Source organism: Malaclemys terrapin, chromosome 11 (assembly GCF_027887155.1).
Source record: "Malaclemys terrapin pileata isolate rMalTer1 chromosome 11, rMalTer1.hap1, whole genome shotgun sequence".
Taxonomy (NCBI): domain Eukaryota; kingdom Metazoa; phylum Chordata; order Testudines; family Emydidae; genus Malaclemys; species Malaclemys terrapin.
The window spans coordinates 59,520,066-59,539,595 of NC_071515.1; the positions used below are offsets into that span (position 1 = coordinate 59,520,066).

The 19,530-nt window shown below is 37.0% G+C and overlaps 1 protein-coding gene across 1 annotated transcript in view; it reads left to right on the forward strand.

Moving 5' to 3' along the window:
- LRP1B (LDL receptor related protein 1B) overlaps window positions 1-19,530 on the forward strand; it is a 1,255,163-nt gene that overhangs the window by 1,120,909 nt on the left and 114,724 nt on the right. The window contains exons 73-77 of the mRNA XM_054044441.1: window positions 1,386-1,508; window positions 1,759-1,896; window positions 4,823-4,957; window positions 13,236-13,355; window positions 15,784-16,025. Of these exons, the coding sequence (XP_053900416.1) occupies window positions 1,386-1,508; window positions 1,759-1,896; window positions 4,823-4,957; window positions 13,236-13,355; window positions 15,784-16,025 (758 nt within the window). The remainder of the gene's footprint in view (window positions 1-1,385; window positions 1,509-1,758; window positions 1,897-4,822; window positions 4,958-13,235; window positions 13,356-15,783; window positions 16,026-19,530) is intronic.

Here is a 19,530-nt window from a genome sequence, read left to right on the forward strand (position 1 = left end):
GAAGTCGGGGGCCCCTGCCCCCCCCCTTTTGGGAAGGCTCCACTATCCCTGCCCTGATGTATTTATAAATAGTAATTGTATTCCCTTTCAGCCTTCATTTTGCTCACAAAATCTTTCACTACAACTTGTTCAATTTTAGAGTAGAGCCCTAAACAATCTGAGTGTTTATTGGAGCTTTCATAAGTGAAACTAGGTTTGTTATGAGCCCTTAGTGCCATCAACTAGATACCTGCAACTGAACCAGCTCCTCTAAGCAACCTGTGTGACTTCCACTGAGGGACAGATCAGCAGGACAGCCTGCTCAGCTTCTGGTCTCTGGGCGAATAGAGGAAAGGAGGTCCCAGCTGCTTCTCAAGATTCAGCAGTGGTCATCACTATTAGCAGAGAAAAAATAAAACATTGATCCCAGTGAGTGGAGGAATAGAAATAACAGAAAGATAACAAAAGGAAAAGACAGTATGACATGAAAAATGACACAAGCATGGAAAATTGAGAATGGGGCAAATATGAACAAGATACACCAATTAAAGAGAGATATTGCTTCTGAAAGTGAGAGCATAATAAACCATTAGAAAACAATACATCAAAATGATGAGGGCAGGAAAGAGGAAACTGTATAGAGATGGCGAGATTATGTGATAAATACATGGAAAAAAGGAATCAAGAGACCCTGGGTTATGGTCTAAGCTGTGTGAGTGCTTTATGACCTTAGACAAGTCACTCCGTCTCTCTGTGCTTTAGTTTTCCTATCTATAAAATGGGAACAATTATACTTACTCCCCTTTGTAAAGTCATTTGAGATCTATGATTAAAAGAATTGTGAATATATGTATGATTAACTAATTTATTTAAGATTGTTTATGTTTATATTTTTCTAGCAGATGTCTTTTATCTCTTGTGAGTTTAAGTGTAAGGAAAGGGGTGGAAACTCGAATTGGCCAAAGTTTTTCTACTATGAACATTTTCCAGCTCTCTATTGACAACTATATGTGATTGTTAACATAAGCAGCTGGGCTTTGCTTCAACACTAGATAAGGTTTTGAGCAACTCCAATATACCCTGCCTCCTTTTTTAAAAAAAAAGTCAAGTAAATTATTTTACAGCCTTAAAAATTATCTCATTTGCCCTTCCCAAAACTGTAATTTCAGCCTTGTAAAATAATAAAATTTTCATAAAGTAACAACTGCTTAAATGCCAGCTCATCACACCAAGAGGGCATAAAATCATGCAATACTTACACATCCAGTGCTCATTTACCACACTGGAAGGAGGCACAATGCAAAGACAGTAAGCTTCATGAGCATCTGAAGGATGCTTGTGCATAACTACAAAATATTGTTATTATTCTATATTAATGGCTGCTACCTGATGTTTTCTTTATACAGTCAAATTTCCATGCCCACCTACAAGACCCTACAGATGTAGAAACAACAGGGTTTGTCTGCGACCTGAACAGCTTTGCAATGAGATTGATGACTGTGGTGATAACTCAGATGAAGATCACTGTGGTAGGTGAATTTACCTGTTAAGGCATTTGATTAAAAAAACAATTAAAGGCAAATTTATTACAAAGATTAAATTGTACTTATGAAAAGCTTAATTGAAAGTTTGTGGGTCATAATTTAACGCTCAAGACAATTAGGCTTGACATCTTTGCAACTCTTTAATGCTTCATGGTCATTTCCATTTTTATGTGCAAGTAGTCTAAACAATATGAATAGCTAATCTTCTTGTGATTTTTCATTTGTGATTATGTAGATAAGATCCCATATAAAGCAAAACCTTGTAAAAAGGATGAGTTTACTTGTAGTGATAAGAAATGTATACCCATGGAGCTGCAGTGTGATCGGTTTGATGACTGCGGAGATGGTTCAGATGAGCAAGGATGCAAAATAAGTGAGTTTGGTTGATAAGCTATCTGTTTTTCATGCTTGTAGCACAAAAGAAGTAATACAATGAGACTGTATTCTTTCATGCAGAACCTATCCAACAAAATAGAGTTTTTATTAACATGAAAAAGTATAACCTATGTAGTATCTAAACTAATATAGCTGAGACTAACTGTTTAAAGTAGAATATGAAGAAAATGATCAACTTTTCAAAATAATAGTTATTTTGCTACAGAGAAGAACCAACTATCCGACCCTGCAAGGAGTGACTCAATCCATTTTGAGCTGGTTTAGCTGTTTAAATTGATTATATTTCATTTCACACCTATTCTTCTCTATCAAGATAAATAAAAAGGTTTATGATATGAAATTCTTGATCTGAAACAAAATCACTGAAACTAAGCTGACAAAAGAAACTCATCCAAACATTGGTAATACAGTTTATCAGGACTTGCTAGAGTCACACACAGATATAATTTATTTAAATAAATTCAATGAGCTAATAACTTTCACACACCTACATTTTATTAGCATACTTTTATTGTGCAGAAAATACATTAAATTATAATACTTTAGTGGCATTGGGTTGTTTTCTTAGGATGGTTGCAGTATATGCTAAGAAAACTAGCTGTTTCCCAAATTCAGGCAGCTATAATTAACTCAATATGAGCTAGAATAATTCTAGAATGTATGAGAGTGGCTTTCACAGCCACTTTCTTCATTTTTCCATTTATGTCCTTGCAACTTGTGGGACGTACAAATTTGGTCAAAGCTTTAGTCGGATAAGCCTGATAATACGTTTATTCAGGCTTTTTCAAACTTCTTTGACATGACAAGCAAGCTGAAAGTCTTATATGAACAGGCATTTCTATGAGATTCTGGTTCTCTGTCAGGAGTATGATTTTTAGAGTAATCTTATGTCGGGATCCTTATCCCTTTCTCCACCCTCCAGTTAGTTCCCCTGTGAAGTCTGAGGAGTATGAACCTGGACCTCCTCAGATTATATAAATCTTTCTTTGAGGATCTGCAGTTCTCTCTCTGAAAATAAAAAGAACAGGAGTACTTATGGCACCTTAGAGACTAACAAATTTATTTGAGCATAAGCTTTTGTGGGCTAAAACCCACTTCATCGGATACATGCAGTAGAAAATACAGTAGGAAGATATATATACCCAGAGGACATGAAAAAATGGGTGTTGCCATACTAACTATAATGAGAGTAATCAGTTAAGGTGGGATATTATCAGCTGGAGAAAAAAAAAACCTTTGTAGTGATAATCAGGATGGCCCATTTCCAACAGTTGACAAGAACGTGTGAATAACAGTAGGGGGGAAAATTAGCATGCGGAAATAGATTTTACTTTGTGTAATGACCTTTCCACTCCTAGTCTTTATTCAAGCCTAATTTAATGGTGTCAAGTTTGCAATTAATTCCAATTCTGCAGTTTCTCATTGGAGTCTGTCACCATGCAAGGCACTGCATTTAGCTGTATGAAGTGGAAATCCGTCAACTTCATGAAAAAACTTCAGACCTGTCACCATGCAAGTGTCTGAAAATAGTTTCCTGGGTAATGGTCACCTCAGTCAAGAGAATGGGAGAGCTTTCCACTGTCCTCCATGTTTGCGTAGTAATAAGTTGGTCCTTCAAACTTACCCTTATTTTTCCAAAAGTTCTGTCCCCCTTTTACTTATTCAAATCTTCCCTTTCAAGTTTGTCACAAACCTGTGTAAGGAAAGGAAAAAGCCTTTTTTGAGATTTGAGAAAGAAGCTGAATCTATTTTCACTCTCTTCAAGAGTACAGTGAAATCCAGATATATCATAGCCAAATAGATAAAGCTACAGAGTTTCCTGTCCACTGAAACTTAGTGCCCACTCTACTATAACCATGTCCATCTCCTTAGTCAAAGAGGGGGTGTACCAATGGACAAGTGTTGCAAAGATGCATCATGGGAATACCAAGAGATACTTAACTAATGTGCTAGTGGATGCTGCAATAATTCTTTTTGAGCTTGTTCTTATGCTGTGTATCCTCCATAATAATAATAAAAAGATATACATAAAGATGTGTACCACTATTTTATGGGTTTGGTATCATTTTAGCCATAGTGAAATAAAAGTATTTGTTATACAGTGATCTTAAAATTCATTTTGTCCTACAGAATATTAGTGTGTGTTTCTTTTTTAACAGGAACTTAGTGTTAGAGTTCCCCACAGAACGGGAGGAAGTTTAAGGTTCTTACATGTTAGTTGTATGGCTGGATTGTATCATATGTAGTTGAACAAATGCATATAATCAGTAAAATACCCACTGCTAAAATACAAATGGATATTTATTAGAGTTGAGTGACGAAAAATGAATAATTTATCTGACAAACTAAGCTTCTTCTTTTGCATGTGGAATATCCACAGCCAGCTTGCAATTTCCTATATTTGTTTGTTATTCAGAGATGTTTGAGAGGATTTTTGTAGGTGTGATTGTGGTTTTTAAAAATGTTTTGGCGTGATCACAAATGTAGTTATCTGCAAATATCCCATAATCTATCAGTGTTGATTAGTTGGGTAGGGTAGATAAAAATATGGTATTGTTTCTGTTCCCTAATTGGATGAGAGTTCAGGCACCTCATATGTGGACAGGCATATGTGAGAAATTAACAGTCCATTTCCACAAACACCTTGTTGAAATATTTTTGCCAGTAATAATCAGTTGCACAAATGTTTGTTGAAATTAAACATAGAAGTATTGTGAGCATGACTGAAGTGAATTTAAAATTTCAGAAATCTTTTGTTGTATTCAAGCAGCTTTAGTAGTTACAGTCAAATTTGTTTAATTAAATAGAATGTATCATAAAAAATAAGAGAGAAATTCTAACAATTAATTATTTTACCATTTATAGATATTCCATGTTACCAATTTAAAAGTCTGTTCCCATAGGTCCCACTGAATATACCTGTGAAGCTGATGTGAATCCTTGTGGAGATGATGCATACTGTAATCAAACAAAATCATTCGTTTTCTGTCAGTGTAAGCCTGGATTTCAGAGAAACAGAAGGAATAGGCAGTGTGAAGGTAAAGTATATTTCCTTTGCAGCTTTTTTTAAAGCTTTGTATTGTAATTCTTTTACATCCTTTAACTAAGTAAATTAAATGATTGCTTTTAGAGTCATAGAGTTTAAGGCCAGAAGGCACCACCAGATCATTTAGTCTGACTTCCTGAATATCACAGGCCACCAACACCATGCAGCGCCCACACACTAAAACCAACAACTGAAATTAGGACAAAGTCTTACAGCCCAACTAAACTATTATATGCCAGAGACAAAGAATAGAATGGACTGAGATGTACCAGGGCCCACGGCCGCACCATTGGCAGAAAAATGATTCTGAGATATACCCAGGTAATCCTGTCAAATGGCCTGCACCCACATGCTACAGAAGAAGGCGAAAAACCTTGAGGAAAATTCCTTCCTGACTCGACAGGTGTTGATCAGTTAGATCCTGAGCATGTGAGCAAGAACTTGCCAGCCACATATTGAGAGAGAGAATGCTCAATGCCACCTCAGAGCCTTGGCCTACACCATCCTATGTCACATCTCCAGCTGTGGCCCTCACTGATGCTTCAGAGGAAAGAGATAAAAATAAACAAAATTCCTGAGCCCTGCAGGTGGCTGACTGAAACCCTGAAGCATAAGAAACGAACTGGAAGTGAGCCCAGGGCTGCTGAGCCCTGCCCCTTACCATCACAAACAATCAGATCATAGAATTACACTAATAAATTTGTACCGCTAATAAAAATCATGTGTATTTATGGGATGTCATTTTATATCTCAGAGTAATTGGACTGTGAAACTAACCACACATGATATATTTATAATATGGAATACTACTGCTAGAAATTTGGTTGGTTTTATTCTGGCTCTAGTTTAGCAATGCAAACTAAAAATTAACGTCACAGGAACTGTCAGAGAATTAGTTTCATTCAGTTAGAAGGTATAGCCTTACTGACATCCTCTTGAGTTTATAGGACTCTTTTTTAAAGGATACCGTAAAATGAACTTTTGATACTTCTGAAAAACATGATATGCTCCATTATGCTTTTTCAGGCCTTCCTTCAACAATGCTAAAGTGTGCTCTTCATTGAGGTGGCCTCTGCATATTCATTCTTGGGAGGTTGTGTCACTGAACTTTAGGAACATTTTCTGCAAGCAGAACCTTGTGTGGCTCTGCACATTCATAGCTGAGGTTATAAAAGAACCCAATCACCTCAGTGTAGAGCCAACCACCTCAGTTCTTGCCATTATGTAGCCAAATGCTGATACAGTGACTCTTTCTCTGTGACCAGAGTGATTTTTTTCCAGGAAGATTAATCCAAAATTTATTTAATTTCTGGTGTATTTTAGGTAATTTGCACCATTACACATTCAGGTTTTTATTCTGCCCTTGGGTCACAGGAGCCTTGGGACAAGGATGGTCACCCCACCAAAAACTCAAATGAGAAAAAGGGATTCAAGTGCTGCATACTTTGCCCTCCATGGTCTTGGAGGCAGACACACATAATTGCTTTTCACTCTGCACGAAGCCCATTCCCTAGATGGTTGCTTTGTTTATAAGGCCTTCATACTTCAACCTTTTAGAAAATGCAGAGTCCCCGTGCCTTCGACACAGGGCCAGCTCCAGGGTTTTTGCCATCCCAAGCGGCGCAAAAAAAAAAAAAAAAAAAAGCCGTGATCGTGATCTTCAGCGGCAATTCGGCGGGAGGTCCTTCACTCCGAGTGGGAGTGAGGGACCTTCCGCCGAATTGCCGGCGAATAGCTGGACGTGCCGCCCCTCTCCGGAGTGGCCGTCCGAAGCACCTGCTTGGCAAGCTGGTGCCTGGAGCCGGCCCTGCTTCGACACAGAGGAGGCCCTATAATTGCAGTCCCTGGATCTAACGTTGGATCAGCTGTGAAATCACAGAATAAGCCATGTTTGGCCTCAAAGTTAGGCATTTCATAGAATCACGGAAGTGTAGGACTGGAATGGACCTCAATAGATCATCTAGTCCAATCGCCTGCACTCAAGGTAGGAGTACATAATAACAAGACCGGACCTGTTCTTAAAAACCACCAATGACTGAGATACCATAGCCTCCCTAGTCAATATGTTCCAGCGCTTAACTACCTTGACAGTTAGGAAGTATTTCCTAACGTCCAACGTAAACCTCCCTTGCTGCAATTCAAGCCCATTGTTTCTTGTCCTATCCTCAGAGTTTAATGCGAACAATGTTTCTCCCTCCTCCTTGTAACAACCTTTTGTGTACTTGAAAACTGTTATCATGTCCCCTCTCAGTCTTCTCTTCTCCAGATTAAACAAACCCAGCTTTTCAGTCTTTACTCATAGGTCATGGTTTTTAGACCTTTAATAATTTTTGTTTAATCATTTAATCATTTTTGTTGCTCTCCTCTGGACTTTCTCCATTTTGTTCACATCTTTCCTGAAATGTGTCACCCAGAACTGGATAGAATACTCTAGTTGAGGCCTAATCAGTGTGGAGTAGAGTAGAAGAATGACTTCTTACATCTCACTGACACTCCTGCTAATACATCCCAGAATTATGTTTGCTTTTTTGGAAACAATGTTATATTGTTGACTCATATTTAGTTTGTGATCAACCATATCCCCATATTCCTTTCTGCAGTACTCCTTCTAGGCAGTCTTTTCCCATTTTATATATGTGAAATTGATTTTACTTCCTAAATGGAATATTTTGCATTTGTCCTTGTTGAATTTCATCCTATTTACTTCATACCATTTCTCCAGTTTGTCATGGTCATTTTGAATTTTAAGCCTCTCCTCCAAAGCCCTGGCCAACCCCTCCGGGTTTGGTCTCATCCACAGACTTTGTAAGTGTAATCTTTATGCCATTATTTAAATTATTGATGAAGATATTGAACAGAACTGGACCCACTACTAGTCCCTGAGGGACTCCAATAAATATGCCCATCCAGCTTGACTGTAAATCACTGATAACAACTCTCTGGGAATGGTTTTTGAACCAGTTATGCACCCGCCTCATAGTAGCGCCATCTTGATTTTATTTCCCTAGTTTGTTTATGAGAAGGTCATGTGAGACTGTATCAAAAGCCTTACTAAAGTCAAAATATACCAAATCTACTGCTTCCCCTCATCCACAAGGCTTGTTACCCTATCAAAGAAAGCGATTAGGTTGGTTTGACACAATTTGTTCTTGAAAAATCCATGCTGACTGTTACTTATCACCTTATTATCTTTTAGCTATTGGCAAATTGATTGCTTGATTATTTGGTCCATTATATTTTTGGGTACTGAAATTAAGCTGACTGGTCTGTAATTCCCTGAATTGTCCTTATTCCCCTTTTTATAGATTGCTACTATATTTGCCCTCTTCCAGTCCTCTGTAATCTCTCCCCTCTTCCATGAGTTTTTGAAGATAATCGCTAATGGCTCAGATATATCCTCAGTCAACTCCTTGAGTATTTTAGGATGTATTTCATCAGGGCCTTGTGACTTAAAGACATGACACTTGTTTAATTTTTAAATTGTTCTCTCCCTATTTTAGCCTCAGATCCTGCCTCGTTTTCACGGGTGTTAACTATATTAGATGTCTGATCGCTACTAGCCTTTTTGGTGAAAACTGATCATGGCCACCGGGACACCAAAAAGTTGTTGTCAGACAGAATAGGGTCTAAGGCTGTAGCATCTATGTTTTCAGTGAGCACTAAGGTTACATAACCATCAAGAAGATCACTCTGCGAAGTAAGCCCTCCAATGGGAAATTTCTGCAATGCCAAAGCCAAATTTGACTTCTGCATAATCCATCTGTACTGGGAGCTCAACAAGTAGCTATGAAATCTATTACAAAGGCATGCTGGTGTTATATCAGCATAAGAGGAGGCCTCAGCATCACAAAGATTTATTCCATTTTAACATGCCAAAACAGGGATGACCCTTAATGCCTATGAACCTGCTACCTTCTTTCTTGATTAGTGTGGACAACACCTGTCACTCAGGCCCATCACCTGGGCATCCTCTTTGACTCAGGTTCCTTTCTAGGTTCTCACATACAGGCTATAGCTATATATTGTGTTAGGTTTTTTTGCATAACATCTCTAAGATATGCCCTTTCCTATCTATAGACACAGAACTGTACCTCTCATCCAAGTTCTCAACATCTCATGTCTCGATTACCATAACATCATTCTCTCTGGCTTTAACAAATGCAAGCTTACTTCACCCATATCCATTCAGAGTGCTGCTGCAAGGGTCATTTTCCTATTGCATCACTTTGACCATATCACCCCTCTTTTTATATCACTCCACTGGCTCCCTCTTCTCTCTTGTATCAAACAAGAGTTGCTTATCTTCACTTTCAAGACCCTTCACAGTCAGTCTGCATTCTATCTATCATCTCTCATTTGCTGTTGAGCTGCTAGTGCTCACTTCTGATCAGCTGATGATGTTGGTCTCCATGGCCCCCTTGTTAAATTTAAAAAAAACAACACCTTTGTGTTTTATCCCATGCTCCCTCTCATGTTTGGGAGGCACTCCTCATAAATGTCCACAAAGCCACCTCATTATCCACATGCAAATCCTTCCTCAAAACTTTCCTTTGCCATGATGCTTATTAAAAATGTGACTATGTTTAGGCTGCCTACTGCCTATCATGCTGACCAATACTGTCTCATTGTTTACTTGTACTCCCCCATCTATTTATATCCATGAGTCATCTCTTGTCTTATACTTAGACTGTAAGATACTCTAGGGTAGGGACTGTCTTGTTGTTCTGTGTTTCTACTGCACCTATCACAATGAGGTCTTAGTCAGAACTAGGGCTCTTAGGCACTATGGTAATAAAAATAATAAATAATAGTAATAATGATATAATCACGGTGGGGGGTCCTCTTCAGCATTATCTCCTCTCTTCAAGTGGGTCATCAATTCCAGGATCCCATTGTAACCATGCCTTAATGTGTCACAACTGAGGAAGCCAAATTCAGGATGAACTGCTGAAAAGTAGGGCAAACCCAACCCAAAACTGGTGGTTATTCTTTTGTAAGATATACCAAAACAGCCACAAAAGTAAACTCCTGTTTCACCACACTGGCTAGCAAAAAAACATAAAGGCAGTTTCCTCAGGCATTCCAGGTCTTATATCACCACCAAAAACATTGGGTTCAGAGATGAGTGAATCTTTACAACCAGTTTCATCAAATAATAGGTTCTTCTGATCCCAAAGGACCAGTCACACACCCAGGTCAATATATAACTTTGATCTTACCCAAAAATCACACTGATGCCAATCCTTTAGTATCTAAAATCTAAAGGTTTATTTATAAAAAGAAAGAAAGAAAAATGTGAGAATTAAAGGAATCAATTACAGTAATGTCAAAATTCTTGGTTCAGGCTTGTAGCAGTGATGGAATAAACTGCTGGCTTAAGTCAAATCTCTGGAGTACATCCACAGCTTGGATGGGTCTTTTGGTCCTTTGATCAGAGCTTCGGTTTGTAGCAAAGTTCCTCCATAGGTAAGAAACAGGAATAAAGACAAAATGGAGGTGTTTCCAGGGCCTTTTATAGCTTTTCCAATGTGGAGGGCACCCCATTGTTCTTATTGTGGAAAATTACAGCAACAAGATGGAGTTTGCAGTCACATGGGCAAGTCACATGTTCATGCCCATTTTCCCTCGGTCATTGCAGGAAGCCATTACCTACACTCCGGACAGCACATTTACATGACCATCCACTCAGTGTAGATGGGCGTCTCCCATGGTCCATTGTCAATCAAGTGTTTCTTGATGAGCACTTAATTTGAACAGTTCCTCCAAGATGTGCTGGCGAGCTACCTTGTGGGTGTTACCCCAGGAGCAAACATTTGAAATCCAAATATAGAGCCAATACTTACAACTTAAAATACAAAAATGATACATGCATACAGATAGCATAATCATTACCAGCAAATCATAACTTGTTCATAGACACCTCACTCGACAACCTTTGTACAATATTTGCTGCAAATATATAACAGTGGTTGCAACAATGATCTGTATGGTCATATTTTAATCAGATAATGTCACACCCATCCACAACTAAGGGCTTATTAGGTACTGGAAGATAAGATCCAGAATTTTCTAACCCATGCCGCTCAGGGCTCATTGGTTATTTCAGTGAATGACAGGAAGAATTGGTCCAAATTAGGTCATACTTTCTCATTGGAAAGGATGCCAAAAATATTTGATGCCTTGGGACCACAATAGGGCATTTGTATGGCTCCAACAGGCATTACTTTCCAAAAAGTCCATGAAACACGGCGGTACAAGCAGATACTGTCTATATTGAGGTAGCTCTCTAAGAATTACATGTATTGTGGTAAATAACCATTTGTCTGGGCATTTAAAACCAATGAAGGCATCTAAATTTTCTTTATCAATTCACTTAGTGAGCTAATGCCTCTATATAGAGAAAGTTCATCAGGGTACAAGACTAATGCCAACACATGCAACAAATACCCCCAGAAACTGACCTGATGAGTCATCAGAATTCATACTCCTATTACAAACTTTAATCCTTTTCCCATCAGACACACTAGTGCAAGAAAACACAGATTTATACATGTGAGTTTATACATGCCTTGATGACAGAAATGTAATATAAGCTTACTCTGCTTTAGTTTTTCTTCATCTTTCATTATTTGTTTAGAGGTAATACCTTTCTTTGGACTAACTAGGGGAAAAAAAACGTTGTACAGACAAGTCATTCAGGCATAAAAATCCCTTTCCTCTCATCTCAAAATTCCTTAATTCTATACCACTCTTAACTAAGCAGTCAATTGTCCCATCCACTTCCAAGAACAGAAATTGAGGAATGCAGAAAAGGTGAAGTTGATTCTCCCCTTCTTCCCACCTCTTCATTAACTCACTCTTCCCAGTCAATTCTGTTCTATTTGTTAAGTTCATCAGTAGATGTCGCATACAACCAGTTTGGTTTTTGTTTGTTTATTTGTTTTTATTTTATCTGTCAGGCTTCTACCAGACTAATATTGCCACTATTATTTCTTAGGTTGTTCAAAATGAAAGATCATTGACATGTGGAAACTTCATCCATCCCGACTAAATTAGCTTTGAAAAAAGGAGCATTTTCTCAAAGAGATGCATAGAGAAATTAGTTGCATGCTTGTAATTAGCTTACAGTTCAATACAATTTAATTTGTGTGTATGGTCCTTTATATATGTCAAAAACACTTTACAGAAATAGTACATTAATAATCGTACAGAAATAATGTTGAGATTTCCAGAAAAATGGGGGAGCAGAAAAAAATTTAATGGAGTGAAAGAGTTGAGATAAATGTGACTTTTCACAAGAATGAGGACCTCAGTCATAGCTACGGGCTAAGCGAATCAAGATAAGAAGATGGGCAAGAGATAGAGGGATTTAGATGTGTGTATAATTTGCCCGAAGGTATTGTCCAAGATTAAAGCAAGCAATGAAATGTCAGAGGACCAAAGTCAGAAGTTTAAATGATTTCATAATGGAAGATGTAAACACATGATTTTAAGCTTCCAACAGGAATTTCAATAGATCCATTAAAGGAGTGGAATTCAAACGACTAGATGAAGGTACTGGTGACAACAAATTGTTTTGTGAGAAGCAGAAGAAAAATAGCAATCTATAACCTTGAAAGCTGTACTGAGATCAAATAGAATAAGGGAGAGGAGTTATTAAATACCTTGAGAACGGTGCTCTCTGCAATGTAAAGGGTGTCCAGCTAGTTTGAGAGCAGTCAAGATTGTTGTGCTGGAAGTATTACTCAGAAAAGTGAGAGAAGATCCACTTTCTCCATATCCTTTTTCAGGAGCATATTGTGAACTGCGGTAAATTGGTGAGCAGTTACTTGCACAAGTATTTTGATTTACTTCAGTGGGACTACTCACAAATGTGAGTAAGAGTTTTGCAATCTAAACCAATCTTAAGGAAAGGGAAATAGGTAAATAGGAAACTGTGAAGTGTAGGTTTTCTATGAGATGGTGATAATGACAGTTTTGAGCATGCCATACAGAGATCCCTTGGAGATGTTGATAATACTCAGACTTTTTAGTCTTCAGAATTGATTACAAGTGTTTAGTAATGATAATGGAGTGAAATTAGAGACAAGAGTAGGAAGGTAGGAGACAAAATAAGACTGGAGGAGAATCTGGTGAAGAAGTGTTTTGTTCACAGTTGGAATAAAGGAATAAAGTGCTTGGAAGTTTGTGTTCAGATGAATCCTAGAACAGTGGACTGATAAATTTAATCCAAGTATGTATTATCTTATGATGAGTGTTTTCCCCCCTAGATATCAATGAATGCATGGTATTTGGCACCTGTTCACATCAATGTACTAATATTAAAGGATCATACAAATGTATATGTGAGAGAAATTATAAGGAAAAGAATAACAGCTGTATAGCAAAAGGTAAGGCTACAAAAATTATACCTAATTAATAATATTTAGTTAATTATTTACATAGTTATTTACATATTTAATGGATACTACTGTATTTTGACTTTATAATTCATGTTAAGAAAAATGAGTAGAATATTTCAAACAATGTACATTTACTTGTGATCATCAAGAAAGCAGTCTTTCCAAGCATACATAAGCAAACTATCCCTTTGCCTGCATGTGTTTTACATTTCTACCAACTACAATTTCTCCTGTTTAAATATGTCTTCCAACAAGGATAAGACACATAATATTAGTATTAAAACACAAATGACTGAAAAGTCAGTTAAAGATGTTATTAAATAACGTAGGTGTTGTGTTGAAGTTTGAGAGGCCTGAGAGCAGAATCAGATTTTTTTCATGGACATATTTTCTAATGTTTGGAGCAAATGACTGGGTATTTGGCGGCTTTCCCACTGGTTTGCTGAGCAATCTTGGACAAATCACCTAGGGCCCCATTACCAAAGGTATTTAGGCACCTAACTCACATAGGCACTTTTGAAAATCCCACTAGGCACCCATCAGCATCTTTATGTTCTTTTTGAAATCTGACCTTAATCTCTGTGCCTCAGTATGCCAAACTGGAAGTGGGACAATAATATTTACCTACTGTAGCATAATGCTTTGAAGTAATATATAAATGCAAAGTGAATACATATTCATATATTATTATTGTTGCTGGCAAAATGCTAGTGGATAATGGACTGTGTTAAGGAATGAGTGTTGTATGCTCCTCCACATTATACAACATATAGGGGACCAATTTTCATTGACTTAAAAGGAAAACAAGCAATAATCCACTGCTTGAGTGAAATAATTTAAATTTCTATTCTCTATTGAAATGTCATTTTTCAATTGTTGGATATATGAAAGTATGTCCACAGTACTTCCATAGTAGTTCCTAACAATCATAGAGTGGAGGTGAGGTTATAGTGTATTGTGGGTGGCAACTGTCAACACCATATGAACACTGAATGCCCCATTTTTCCTAACGGTGACCTTTCACAGAAGGATGACTCTCTTGAGTCAATATTAATTTGCTCTGCACATCATAAGAACTCTATCAGGGTTCATAATCTGCATTTGCGATTGAGGAACCAATAAGATCAAGATAAAGGATCTTGAGCACACCCTGCTGCTGCCGATGGGTAGCTACTTGTAATCAAGGGTGACATAGAAGAATTTAACATTAGGCTTATAATTTAATAAATACCTTTACCTCTTGATCCTTAGTCTTTCATACAAGTTTTTGGTCATACTCATTACCCTGCCTGTCTATGCATCATTCTGGTGGATGGCACAGAATAGTGTGGTATAACTGCATGGCCACTTTTTCTGTTACTATTTCCTGTGAAATAGCTCCCATTATGACATTTTTTAGCAATAGTGGGGGAGCAAATGTCCTTGAATATCTTATATCCATAAAAAGCAACAGAGGGTCCTGTGGCACCTTTGAGACTAACAGAAGTACTGGGAGCATAAGCTTTCGTGGGTAAGAACCTCACTTCTTCAGATGCAAGACCTCTGTTGCCACAGGTGCCACAGGACCCTCTGTTGCTTTTTACAGATTCAGACTAACACGGCTACTCCTCTGATACTTATATCCATAAGGCATGAAATCTTGGATGGTAGTTACTGTAAGTCATTTATTGTGGACAAATATGATCTAAATTTTAAAATAAAGCAAAGACCATTAGTGTGCTCTTTATATATCCAATAATTATATATATTTTTTCTCAAACTTCATTTATAGATTTCAGAGAATACTATTATATAGATAATATTAATGATACCCAGGCATTTCAGATAGGTAATAACTGGGGTATCTCAGAGACCACTATGATTAAATGCTGAATTTAATGGTGAACATGGTTCATGACACCACTCTGTTTGTGTTCCTGTTGAAGTCAGTTTCAAAACTCTGTTAACTTCAATGGAAACAGGATCATTGCCCTTTCTTAATTTCTAGAGCAAGTTCAAGTAATACATATGAAATCTTGGCATGTAAAAATTGCCTTTAATGTATGTATGTTTATTTAAAATTTTTGTAAAGTACATAATTAATATGAAAATGGGATATATGTAGTAGTGAGTACAATTTGCACAATCTCCCCTACCATTCATATGTTGCTTGTGTTTTTAATCAATAAACTCCTTGAGGCAAGGACTGTGTATGGGTATCATCTAGCACACTGCAGGCACTACCAGAGTATTAGTACTTCTAATAGTGTGATAGTGTTTATAAGGGTGGGCAAATGCAAACCAAGTTCCCTTATTAACATTAAGAAATTATACCAAATAAACCTAAAAAAAATCGATAGAAATGAAAAATATTGATTTTTACTAGGTGTTAGTTGAAATTCACTTTATTTTTGTATTTCATTATAATAATCCCCAGGCTCTGAAGATCAAGTTCTCTACATTGCTAATGACACTGATATCCTGGGTTTTATATATCCATTCAACTACAGTGATGTTCATCAACAAATTTCACATGTTGAACATAATTCAAGGATAACTGGGATGGATGTATATTATCAAGGTGATATGATTATTTGGAGTACTCAGTTTAATCCAGGAGGTATTTTCTACAAAAAGCTCCATGGCAGAGAAAGAAGACAAAGTAATAGTGGTTTGATCGTAAGTAAACCAACCTCAAAATTACTTATTTCTCCTTTTCAATGATATATATCCATTTTGTCTAGGTTGGAGAAAATATTAAGTTTATACAGATGCATATGCTATATAAAATAACAAGTTTTACTTGATCAGGACTTTATTCAAATTATATGTGCTTCAAAATAAATAACTAGTACCTTCCTTACTTATAAACTCTATGGGACAGTAATATTCTGGAGAGGGCTTTGAAGGGTTTTCTGGCTATAATTCTGCCATGAAAATGAAGGTTGTTATGCTTTACTTGCCTGTGATTGAGATCGCCCCCTCTCTGGGTACCACTTAGACAGATGATTTACCTTGTAGATGATAAAAGTACTTGTAGAGCAAAATTCAAGTAAAGTGCATTTAATATTAGTTTGCTCCTTTAATTATAGTTATGAAACTTAATTTCATTTAAACAGGAAAACCAACAAATTGCTTCTCTCTTCCTAGATACCTTGTCTTTGCAAACACATATATTCCCCGGTACAAGTTTATTACAGGCTAATGGAGATAATTTTTGTTAAACTATTGGCAGCACATCACTGATACAGGAAGTCTGAGATCTGATGTGGATGTAACTTAATATTTGTGTGTGTGAGAGAGAGAGCTTTCAGTGGAAGGAAATAAGGAGACCTTGACATAATAAGAATTATTGAAAAAATATAAAATGACAAAAAATGGAGTAAGGCTATAAATTGGTATACTTCCAAAAATTCTGAAGGAATTTAAGAGTTGCTAACAATAATAAGCAACCTCTCATTAAAATCAGTTACTATACCTGACAACATGTACCCACAGTAAGCCAGATCTTCAGCTGCTGTCAATCACCATAGCTCAACCTTTAATAAAGACCTAAGGGGCAATCCAGGAACACTGACTGAAACAATAGTTAAAAATGAGGGAGAAACCACCACTGCTTTGTGAAGTAAAACTGTAGAACACTAATCTCTTAGAATTCTTTGATCATGTAAACAAAGTTATAGATAAAGGAGAACCAGGTGACATAATTTATTTAGACTTTCAAAAAGCCTTTGAAAAGCCCCACACAACAGGTTATTAAGGAAACTAAGTAATATGAGAGGTAAAGTTCTGTCATGGATTATAAACTGGCTAAGAGACAGAAAATAAACAGTCTAACTGTTGACTAAATGGTCAATTTCCTTGTGCATCTTTAAGTAGCTCACCATTTAAACTTGCTAATAGGACCTTGTGGAGTTGATAAAGGATTTTACTATCACCTCTTTTAGAACCACTCCAGATTCTTTGATCTATGTATTTCCTCTGGTCTCTTCTCAGGCTGTTTTTCATTGCTTTGTCCTTTTTTAACACAGATCTTTTTTTACTGGGTCTTTTTCTGGAGGTATTTTTGAGTAGCTAATATTTGCTTTGGTTTGTTTCCTTCTTTCACACGGTTCCATATATCCTCAGTTATCCAGAATTTAGGTTTGCTTATTTGGAAACCAATTACAGTTGTTTCGGCATCTATGATACTGTCATGGAAATAGGATATGTCAATGTTATCTTGTAGCATCTGAAAACTGTTGTTCAGTTTAGTTTGAAATTGCTGCTGTAATGTCTTGTCTATTCACCATTGGCTGTCAAATTTCTTGGTGGTTTTAGGGGTTTTGTTTTTGTTAAGTTTGATCTTCAATCTTGCCACACACAAATGTGGTACTTCTGATGTCAGCTTCCACTTATGCTATGACATTGTGGAAAGTTGATCTAAATTTCCTTCAGTACATATATGGTCACTCTGGTTCCTGATAATCCCTCTAGGAAATTCCACATTACCATTTGGATTTTTTTGTGGGGGAATAATTTTCCACCAATTACAAGCCCCAAGACCAGCACAGTTCTAGCAGTCTTTAACTGCTCTGATTTTGGGAACCAGGGCTGTGCTTACTCATTACTTTTCCCTTTTGTTGTCATAGAGTTTAAGGCCAGAAGTGTCCACCAGATAATCTAGTTTGAAATACTATATATCACAGGCCAATAGCACAATTCAGCCACCCCCACACTAACCCAACAACCAGAATTAAACCAGAGTATTACCGTCCCCAGGAAACTAAACTATTCTGTGCACAGGCAGAGAACAGGAGGGACCGAGGTATTATCCCCAACCTTGGCATCGAAGTTCCCCCTTACTAAGCAGATGTAATGCTTGGGAATATTGTCAGTCAGAGGTTGTAGACAATAGAAAAACTGATCTTTGATCTCATTATTGTCTCTGTCATTTTCATGTATGGTATTTGAAACCTATCTTGGAGCAATTGTCTGTTAATTAACTTCTAGTGTATAAACTGTTTTTCTATTTGGAAGTCTTAATTAATGATACTTCCTCTGAGTGGTAATAGTTTTATTTCTCTGAATATATTCTGACCTTTTCACTTTTGAATCACTTTTTATCAGCTCCTGGCCATTGACATTCACTTAGTCCAAGGATTTCATGATTCTGTTCATTCAGTTCTTTCAGCATCTGCACCGTTTTTATTGTTGCAGCCATTGTTCTAATGTCCCATACATTCATAGTTTGTTTTCGCCATTAATAAAGAATTTCTCAGAGTCATGGCTTTCCCTCAAACCCATTGTTTCTGCTGAGACAGAACCCATTGCTTTGGCCTGTTGCTTGCCAGAATGGCTGCCTTGTTGCCTTTCTATAGCTTTGCTTTCCTGTGAGGATAGGTTGTTGGCTTTAACACTCAATCTCCAACCTGGAGGACCAGTGGAATACTTTTCCTGTTGTCCTGGACCTTTGACCTATCCAGCTTGGGTAACCTAACTAGGAGTTAAAATTCCCACTGGCATAGCTCTCGGGGTTAATGGAGGACACAAGCCTTTGCACCACATCAAGATGCAGGCCCCAGAGAAGGGAGGAATGGTTTGAAAAAGACAAATTTGACGCCACTCTTTAATGAAGAATAAGGGGACAATCAGTGCAATGGAAAGGCAACACATTTAAAATGGATAGCAACCAATTGTCTGATCTGGTATGATTGTTCCTATATCACAAGTATTAAGGACTCTGTTATATTGGAATCCTGTTGCAAGACTTAGTGGATCCTTCTTATAACTTCCCTTCTAAAAGGAAGGAAGGATACTATAACATCACCATGGGATATGATTTTCATGTATTTAAAAATGAAAAGAGAACATATTCAGTATTTCATATTTATTCCTTTCTTAATGTATATCATTATATTGCTAACTGACCTAAATGTCACTTCATCCACTTCCGCAGAAATGCTGAGTTTTTTTCTTAATGTATTTTCAAGTAGCTTTTACTGGAAAGTCAAATGAATATTAATTGGACATTTTACAAAAAAAAAAAAAAAAAAAAAAGCAGCTTGGATCTGCATTAAGGACATTATCACCACTTCCGCTAAGGGTAATAATGTGACCTTTGTGCCTGTGTTTATGTAAGTGTTTCAAAATTAGATAATTGATTACATATTCAATATTTTTATTTTATTCTGTTAATTAGTAT